The following is a 10,913-nucleotide window of genomic DNA, read 5'->3' on the forward strand; positions in this document are numbered from 1 at the left end:
TGATTGGATGACACAGCCCTGCTATTCCGTGAAATTTAAAAACCATCTAGTGACCATTTTTGATCAACAGATTGGAGATAAAGTTTCATCCTTTGTAACATTAGTCTGTTAAGGTTTCGTCAAAGGTCAACATGTCCAAAAATTTATTTTTACTATAGCCCCAAAACTTTGTGAGGTATAAAGTTAAAACTTTTACAGTTTATAATTTTTTCATTGATTAACAGATAGAAAGTATCACTTGATAAAAAAAATACTCGGAAAAAATATTGATTGAGAAAAATTCTTTTTAAAAATGCATATATTTTCAAAAAATACACCTAATTAATTCAGCGCTCTTAGTGAAAACCATTATTGCAGAAACGAAATATGTTTATCAATGAAGGGCAAGTTGGAGTTGGATAGCCTCTGAAAAGTTGTTTTCCCTGTTTATTTTGTCCAAATCTTAAGACTTGAAAGTGAAAGTACATTGCAAATGGTGGATTCTATAGGGGTCTTGTCTTTATACATGTCATGCTATCAATAACAGCCTTTCAGAGACCATTCACATCCAACTTGCCCTTCAATGATAAACATATATCATTTCTGCAATGATGGTTTTCACAAAAAAGACAGAATTAAGCGGTGCAATTTTCTTTAAATATGCACATTTTCTGATACAATTTTTCTCAAAAAATATCTTTTTAAAAATATTTGTTATCAAGTGATACTTTCTATCTATTAATCAATGATATATCTATAAACTGTAAACGTTTTGACTTTATAACACACATAGTTTTGAAGCTATTGTAAAAATAATTTTTTAGACATGTTGACCTTTGACGAAACCTTAATTTCACTGTACTTTATTTTGCTATTTAAGATGACTAGGAACTCGAATATTTTTGCGCATCTATTGGAAAATTATCATTGGAAACAGATTGTTCAGTTCTTTTCAAAAGTCACGACTTTTAAATTAATTAAAAGAAATCTCACATTCTGTCTTCCAAAACATTTAAGGTGATTATCTTCTTAGTGGTGGTAATTAAAACATTTGAGTACTTTATTTGCACATTAACGACAATTAGCATGTAGGCCTTCATATAGCCTTAAAGCTTAATCTAAACTGTCAATTATAATATTTGGTACACAAAATAAAGAAGAAATAGCCTGGCAAGCAATTCGGTAAAATTGATCTCGATTCATCGGAAGGATTTATACTTTCTTCTGTCACTAAAGTAAACGAAATAACTATCCAGGAATATACGTTCCATTTATCTACCTTCCCCCCTAACAAATTTTAGGCTAATGATATCTACGGAAATCTCATTCAGTCTGACATGGAAGGGAACATCTTACATAAAATATCCACCAGTATGTGGTTTATCAAAGGTAACCACTCAGTCACCACAGAGGGAGATATCCTTTACACAGATAACAAAGAAAACGCTGTATATAGAGAAATTATTGACATGACCACCAGCAAACACATCCAGACAAGAAGCTGGAAAACTGGGGCCATTTATTCCTCTTCTATCAAAGGGCACTTATTGGTTGGATTGAGAAAAAGAAACATTCGTGAAGATTAGCAGATATAGTAGAGAAGGAAAGAAGCTTCAGGACATACAGTGGGATGATAAAGGACAAAATCTGTATCAAAGTATTTACTTCCGTACCGAGAATATCAATGGAGACATCTGCATATCAGACAATGATGCCACTAAAGTTGTGGTGGTGACCACATCAGGAACATATCGGTTTTCTTAGTCTGGGCATGAGTCCCAGTCTGGAGTTAGGCCTCAGGGAATTTGTACAGATGTCTTGGGCCACATTATGGTGTGTAATGGCTACATTACCGGCGCGTCTGATGAGAACTGTTCCAGTGTCCACATGCTGGATATTGATGGTCAGTTTCTGTCATTCCTAACACTTCAGATCAGTGTCCCGTGTTTCCTGCGCTCTCTGCATCGATAATCAGCACAATTTCTGGGTTGGGAATTTTAAACGTTCTACTGTCTCTGTTTACAAGTATTTACAGAATATAGAATAATAATTTCTGATAAGTTAAAACGCTCTTTCCTTTTGTGTCCCTTACGTCTGACGCATAAATGTAATGAGCATAAGATTCAGATAGATTGTTGTCTCCTATTTTTGTTTGGGACAGAAGTACATATTATACATGAAAATGAATGCCTAATCTTTGTGTAAATTTTGTACTTAATTTTCAAATGATTTGGAAATAGCAATGTGTTCAGTTTTACATAAATCGGGGTTTATCTTAAATTTTTTCTTAAAATATGAAATTAATGTAGTTCAAGTTATTTGTAATGTTAATTGTTTTCCTGGTTTTTCAGTACAGAACAACACATTATTTAAGTATTTGATAGTAGTAAGTGAGAGCATTACATATCTTTTTTCCCTATTATACCCCATATCAGCCATCCCAAAATACCTTGAAACCAAAGGATCTGTTATGATAGCTATATTTAAACCGAAACTGGCTAATTGAGATATGTATTATAATGTTTATTTCATAGTTACTTAGAAATACAGATACAACACATATAAGTTGAGCAAATACAAATAAACGCCAGATAGTTTCTCTTATCAATAACAGTAATTAAAAAATAAATACAAAATTACTGTTTATACAGATATGAGGGTTTATTATCCAAACTCTTTTAATATGTGTAAATGTTACCGATGATGAATTGATTGATCTCTGAAAGTTCCAAACAATACAAATATGAGAATAGGATATAAATACAAGTATTATAAATGGACAAGAATGAAATTTGTTTACATATAAAATGGTATATTTAAAAAATCATGTAGGTATACAATAGCGTTTTTGTAAAACAATGTATCTTTGAAACTGAATGTTTAATGTCAATTCACGCTTTTTTGATAAAAATTACAATAAATGTGTAGATTAAAGTAAGATATTCAAACATTTGACATTTATTATATAGAAACATACACTTACTAATTTTCACAACCTTATATTTAATTATTTAAGACAAAATTTCAATGCTTTTGATATAAAAGGAGAAGTGCATCTAAATGAAAATAAGTATGTGTAAATAGTTTGATTTACTGAACACATTTTTACAGAATTATATATGTAAAGAATCCTTTCTTTCTTCAGACTAGATCCTAACAATAAGTGTTGGTGAAGTCAGCCACAAAGTTGTTGATATAAGTTAATAATTGTAAAGTCTTCTCTTCATCACACATTGTAGGTGGGAACTGGAGCTAAAAAGATATAAAGAATGAAAAAATAAGACGTAACAGATTTTAAAAAAAACATGTTTCCATATTTTTTTTTTTGGTTTTCAATATATCCCGTGTGCTACTTGATACAAGTTAGATCGTTCTGATGTTGTTTGTGTTTTTAAGCAATGTTTCCTCTGTTCATTTTTTTTTTTGAGTTTGAGCTTGAATACAGTTCATATTAATCTCAAATTTTCATCCAAACATGTATATATAAGTGAAGTATTTGATTTTGTTTTACGCATACAAGTACACATATTGACCATTAGTATATATCTTAATTGTATTTTTCATATACTATGAATTAAACATGGTTTGGGATGATCAATGTTTGCACGTTTCGTTATTTACCTACCCTAGGATATTTTTTTCATTACATATATTCACTGAATTGCACGTTCATAAAGATGTTTGTTGCTCCTAAGTTTATTTCCCAACAAACAAGTAATAATTGACATTTCCGCGAACACTAAAATTACTATAGTAAATTGATGTGACAGTGATTTATTAAGTCTTTTATCTTGAGCCCCAAGCGCGCAAAATTGAACAGATTATACGGAAATATACAAAGTACATTATACATTACCTTGAGCACAATTTAATTCCGTACACCTGACGTCACCCGTGTTGGCACAGACACATGTATTACAGTTATCTCCCTTGTTGAAATGTTGCCCGGATGTATATTTCTTACCTCTGTACATACAATCTACAAAATAAAAATATTCAGTTGAAATAAATGTGTTAAAAATATCCTGTTATGAAGTCTCAGGGACAATTGATTTTAATTTGTTACAAACAAGATAACTGATCACATTATCAGTTAAAAACAACAAACAGTTTGAATGTATGATTTTGATTGGAGATTTTAAACGGTTATGAAAGTGAGGAATTTTTAGTGCCAAAAAAACATTCCGTGACACCATGATATTTTATTATCAACTTTGTTGAATCGACTTTATTTTCATTTTACTTTTTTATTTATTTATTTTTGCTTTTGTTCGTATATTATTTTAAAGTAACTTAAATTCTCTCTTTTATTTTTGGTTAATTTTGATGTTAAAATGGCAAAAAATATATTTATGTCTAATATGATATATAAGTCCATGTAACAAAACATTTTTGGGGGAGGGCGTTACAAAATATGTAAAACGAAAGATGTAATCGTTAGGGATTACCTGGATAACATTGCATTTCTGTGCAGTTGACTGATCCATCTACCATACACCAGCATGTATTACAGGTATCTGGCTTAAAACTCTGCCCTGCTTTGTAAATAGCACCTCTATAGCTACAGGCTACAAAAAAAAACCCGGAAATTTTGAATTGCTGTTTCAATCATTCATTTAATGTTCACTTATCCTTTCTTGAACAATTTTCCATCCATCCATTGACAACATGAGTTATGCAATGATCTTTTTAAATAAAGGAGGATTTAGTTTTTCTTTTTTTAGGGAAGCAACTTGTCTTCCGACAAGTACTCTATACTAGTTTGTTAAAGTGTGTTTTCAAGAAGAGATATTAAAGAGGGAGGTCCGGTGCCACAGAGAAACTTTGTATTGAAACTCTGATTGTACAATTGCCATAAAAGGTTTAGTATGAAAATATCTGAAGCACTCACTGATATCTTGGTACGGTGAATATAAGTGAAATAATCTTGCAAATGCATTAATTATACACAAAATATATTTGTGAAATAAATCACACTTACTTCTATGACATTGTTTCTCAGAGCATTGAACGGTTCCATCAGCCAAGCATGTGCAAGTATTACACCCGTCCCCTTTTTCAAAAACAGCACCTTTGACGAAAAATTCTTCCTTGTATCGACAATCTAAAATGTAAAGGAAAAGATGGGAGAGATGAGATGTACAGGGGAAACAAAAAAAAAAAAAAGAAAGAAACATTGATACTAAACTACCCTTACTTACAGACAAACAAAAGGACAGAGACCGAACGAACCATAATCTACTCTAATAACTTTGTACAGGTGAGTCGATGATATTACCTGGATAGCAAGGTGCATTTGAACATGTGTAGGTTCCATCGTTCATACAGGTACATTCATTGCATCCATCCCCTTTGCGGAAGGTCTTGCCAGCTGGGTAATGTTTACCATTGTGTTGACAATCTTGCAAAAAGAAAGAAATCAAACTTATGACCAAACATTAATTTACCTTTCTTCAATTTTGAGAATGGTGTTTCTATCAAAACTATTATTCTTACATCAGCTGTCATACAAAAATAATTATCTAATAAATTTTACCTTATTTGATTTTATTTTATTAACTTGGTAATAAACAATGAAATAAAAAATCATTTTACCGAATGGTAATCGACATAGACTTCGACTCATTATATTATAATTATTTTTTTTTTTCATTTTCATTTTTTTTTATCTTTGTGGTGCTAATATATATGCACTATTCTTACGATGAAGAAGAAAAATTTAATTGGAATTTTTTGTATCGTTTCATAGACAACAATATTATTTGTAGAAAGTACATTAATTATATTGCACCAATGGGAAAATTAATAGCACATGATTAAAACTCACATGGTAGACAGCTGTGTTCAGAACACATGATATCTCCGGTATCAGTACAGGTGCAACTATTGCAACCATCTCCTTTTGGATAGGACTGTCCAGTTTTAAATCTTTGGCCTTGTGGTGTAACACAGTCTAAACGATTAAAGAAAGATTCCGTAATATATAAGGAGCATACACACCTGTGAATTGCCGGCGGGGATTTTCAATCCACTTAGGTCTTATGTTTTTGAGATTTGCATCTGCTCTGTTATAGATTCATATTGTTTAAATGGAGTTTGAGTCTAAATATTGTTCAAATTGTTCAATATCCTCCTATTTCATTCCATAAGGTGGTTATCATTTGTATTTAAAGTTGTATAATTGTGACTAGGAATGAAAAATATGATCTAATCTATTACTTCTAATAATATACATTGTAAGTCATGTAAACAGATATGTTTTGAAAATTACATCTAGTCAGAAACCAAGCAACAAACATTCCTCCTCACAAAAAAGGCTAATTATTTTGTCCTAAAATATTCATTGAAATTTCCATCAATCAACGTATATATCCATATATCCACTCCATTTTGATAATTATATCTGTCCATTCATCCATTCATTTACCTATCCTTTCTTGCGTAACTGTCCATTTATTAATTTATTTCCCCATCCGGTTCTGCGCAACTGTCAATCCATCAAATCATTTACATGTACTTATCCTATTATGCATATATTTCCATCCATCCATTACTCATCTTTTCATACATACATTTCCATGCATTCATTCATTTACCTAACCAGCAAACCATTTCTTCCATCAACTCAGTACCTATGTTTCCTGACTATCCATTCATTTATTTAATCATCCTTTCATGTTTACCTGTTCCTCCATGTATTCATTTTACCTACTCTTTCTTTCGGAACCGTCAATACATCAAATTATTGTCCTATCCTGTGTTACACACCAAAACCATTTATTTACCTACCCTATTAATTTATGCGCAAATGTCCATCCGTACAATCATTTACCTATCTTTTCTTGAACACCGTCAGTCCATTTACTTATCTTTCTTACGCTCTTGTCTATCCATCCATTTATTAACATATCCTTTCCAGTAATCCATTCATTCACCTATCCTTTCTTACGCTCCCAATCCATATATTTATTCATCTATCCTTTTGAACACCTATCTATCCACCAGTTTATCATTTACCTGTCCTTCATTACGCGCCGGGAAAACATTTTACTATCCTTCATTACTTTCCTCTAAAACATTTACCTATTATTCGTTACGAACCTGTAAACATTTGTTATCGGTGCACATTATGTCTTTACCTATCCTTCGTTACATACCTGTAAAACATTTCTTATCGGTGCACGTTATGTCACCGGTTAAACATGTACCTGTCATTCTTTACGTACCTGTAAAACATTTGTTATAGGTACACGTTATGTCGCCGGTTAAACATAAACCTATCCTTCTTTCCCTACCTGTAAAACATTTGTCATCGGTACACGCCATGTCACCGGGTAAACATTTACCTATCCTTCTTCACCTACCTTTAAAACATTTGTCATCGGTACACGTTATGTCAACGGTTTAACATTTACCTATCCTTCTTTACCTACCTGTAAAACATTTGTTATCGGTGCATGTTATGTCACCGGTAAAACATTTACCTATCCTTCTTTACGTACCTGTAAAACATTTGTTATCGGTACAGGTTATGTCACCGGTTTCTAAACACGTGCATTCATTACAACTATCCCCTTTTGAGAAGACATCACCAGGCTTATAGGATATCCCCATATGTTGACAACCTGTAACAGAAATGTATAATATTGTAATACATATAAATGTACATTTCTTTGTTGTTATGAATTCGTGGATATTCTCCATACTTCGAAAACAACGAAATTTGAATTAGTCTCTTTATATCTGAGATGAATTACCCGGATAGCATGGATACTGGGAACACTCGACCTTTGTACTCGGCATGCATTTGCAGGTATTACAACCATCCCCACTGGCAAAATCCACACCGATGTTATAGATCTGCCCCAGGTACTCACAGTCTAAAAAATAATGTTAGGCTAATCCATAAACAACTTTACTTGCATTTTCCTGACCAATGAAATCAAAATCTGAATTAAAAAATATGCATGAAATGGCCTAGTTCTTATAGCAATTCATAAAATTTCATCTTGAGAATCAAAGTATTGGAAAACAAGCTTTGAGAAAATGCAATTATTTTCCGAAATAGGTCTTTCCTGTTGTAACTGCATATTTTGGATCAGAGGTTTTGCTCTTTATGAAATACTGAAAGAAAACTTCAATTTTAGGTCTTTTTCAAGCGAATTCACAGGATATTGGGAAAAGGACGCATCTTATTCTGTCAAAATACTTTGACTAAAGGAAAACTTAGGTCATGTAAGACCCATTGTTACCAACAATGTAAGTGATAAATACTGCATTTTCAAGCTGATCTGAGAAGTTTTAATTTTTCAGAAATTCTTAGTGTCAAAAAAAGCCTTAAGTAGATCTTGCTCTTTAACACTACTTTTATACAGATGTTTCCAGTATAATCAATCTTTTTTTCAAAGGTAGTAAAATTGCAGTTTCACATATTCATTTAATCATTTTTTTTTTTATCTTAAGACAAGATGTTTGAAAAGCTGATGTTTCTGAATGACATTTAATGGCCAAGGGTTGAAGTTTTTTAAATGTAAGTCAAACGCCATGGTCAAGATCTAAACGTAAACATTCTTGGATTCCATAGATTGATCCTGTAATATGGATTATAATTTTTTTATTGTTCCAACTATCTGATTGGCACAAACTAGATCACATGATCAAGTATAAAAAAGTGTAACAGACTCAATATTTCTATTCTTAAAATTAAAAAACCTGCTGTTTCTAGAATTGGAAACTTTATTCTGTACATGTGATGCAACAATAGTGCTGACGTCACAATAGTCTTTAAAAATTTGACGTTTCTAAAAACAAATACTGCAGCTGGTATTCATTACTGTAACGTCATAAGGCAAATGACATAACAATGCCTTCTATGAGAAGGTATTGAGAATTAGAAAGAAGGATTTAAAGACATCTCTTATTAACTAACAAAAATAAGAAAACAATTGTAGCCCTTTGATTCGGTACAATCCCTAGATATATAGACCTTAGAAAAAGCATATCGACCTCGCATTTCGTGCTCGGTAGCTATGCTTTCTCTAAGGTCTATAAATCTATGGAATGACCTCATTAAAAGGCTATAATTGTATAATAAACCTGTGAAATATGAAAGCCAGTGAATTAATAGTTTTAAAGTTATTACCGATGTTAATGTTTTAAGAGTGGGTCATACTTGAAGCTTAAGGTAAAAAAATACTGATACTCATTGAAATGTTTTGGTTTAGAGCATCAACTATTTTAGAAGCCATATACAAGATTAAAGTTTGGATTTTTAAGTGGGTCAGTTTCAAGGTCAAGAAGATAAGGATGAAGGTACAAATAAAAAGGTCATCTTAAGAGGAAAATTGTTTTTACTGCACATTTGTTTCAGAAAGCAGAGTACAAGAAGAGTTCAAGCTTGCCTATCTACCAGATTTATATATTTCATAGCCAAGCTTGCGCTCGATGTTTCCTTAAGAAAGAAGTATCTTAAATATGACAAATTCAACCAAAATTAGGAAATTGTATTTTTTGCACCCTCTTGGGGCCTCTTTATAACCTTTGAATCAAAGTAAGTGCTGGTTTAAAAAAAACAAGGATTATTTTAGTTTTTTTAACAACGTACTATCCGACTTTCCACAGTGCTTTGATTTTTACATCAAGCAATGGTCCAGAATCGATCGTTACCTTATCTTATCCTTACTATGCAAAGAAAAAAATGTTATATGGCAGTACTAGTGATGTCTTTCCATAACTTTTTAAAGGTGAATCGTTCACGTGAAGTGCAATTTGTGACGTTCTGTATAAAAATAGTTGTTTATTCGCCATTTGTCTGGTATTTGATGTTTTTCTTCATTACCTATAAGGTTTGAACTTTCAATATTGATTTCAGACAGACTTGAGACATGATTAAAATCCTGTGGGGAAAGTTTATATTATTTATTCACCATACAAATAGCAATTAATTTTATTCTTAGACGCTTTATAATAATTATGTTATAAAACCTTTAGTCACGAAAAGCAATTAACATTTATACATATTACACCTTTGATTTTTTTTATTATGCATTTTGATGCATTCTTAAGTTAAGCATTGCGAGGTATTGTAGCCATTCCGTGAAGATAAAGATTTCAGAAAAAGAAAAAAAATTATTCCAACACTTGTATTTTTTTAAATGACACAAATTATATAAATACATCTGACAACAATTTTAATTCGAGAAAAAATAAATTGCTCAATATGTCTGTTCTCTCTTATTGAAAATTAAATAGGACCCAATATTTAATATACATGTATTTAACTCAACATATGCACTACAGAAAAGGTGTACTTACACTCCGAAACAGCAGGAGAAATCAATAAAATTGCTAAAAATCCAAGACTAGTTTTCCACATGGTTAAATGTAAAAATCCTATCAAAGTAAACGAAAATCTTCTGCCACAGAAGCGTGCCTAATTAATTAAAATCAAGGTGTAATATGGACACCTTATTTATATACTGCTTATTATAAATTATAAGAACAATACCGCTAATGTTAATTGAGGTTTAACATCGAAACCTTCACGTCAATTAATACTGTATGTAAATTTCATTTGTACCACTCCCTTTCAGTATGGTGTACATTTCCTCATTTGAAAACTGTGTGCGGTTAGAATGCAAGATGCATAGTTTTTGAAACAAGTAGGAAATGGACATTTCTTATATTTCAAGAGGGGGAGGGGATTTCAAAATATTTCCTAGCCACAAGACATTAAAAAAAATCAAAATAATTCATATTGTTGTGGTACACTCCAAGCGGTACAGTAAGCAATCAAAATGATAATTAGAGAAAATATACATGATCTTACTTATCACATACCCTTTATCAAAGACTTGAGAGTATATAATTTTGTCATGTCCGTCTGTCTGTCTATCTGTTCTCATTTTATCCGTGAAACCTGGGTGGTTTTAGAC

General features: G+C 31.7%; 1 protein-coding gene across 1 annotated transcript; it reads right to left on the minus strand.

Moving 5' to 3' along the window:
- Positions 1–3,050: 3,050 nt before the first annotated feature.
- Positions 3,051–10,537, minus strand: LOC134278411 (kielin/chordin-like protein). Its single transcript, XM_062760730.1, has 9 exons — positions 10,294–10,537; positions 7,737–7,859; positions 7,482–7,604; positions 5,807–5,932; positions 5,258–5,380; positions 4,961–5,083; positions 4,428–4,547; positions 3,836–3,958; positions 3,051–3,231 (listed from the first exon to the last, which is right to left on the minus strand). Exons 1-9 carry the CDS (start codon positions 10,352–10,354, stop codon positions 3,206–3,208), a joined length of 948 nt encoding a protein of 315 aa, XP_062616714.1. The 5' UTR covers positions 10,355–10,537; the 3' UTR covers positions 3,051–3,205.
- Between the last annotated feature and the right edge of the window lie 376 nt (positions 10,538–10,913).

The sequence above is a fragment of the Saccostrea cucullata genome, unplaced genomic scaffold (assembly GCF_032062105.1).
Source record: "Saccostrea cucullata isolate Sc308-1 unplaced genomic scaffold, CSIRO_AGI_Scuc_v1 ctg2866, whole genome shotgun sequence".
In the NCBI taxonomy this organism is placed as follows: domain Eukaryota; kingdom Metazoa; phylum Mollusca; class Bivalvia; order Ostreida; family Ostreidae; genus Saccostrea; species Saccostrea cuccullata.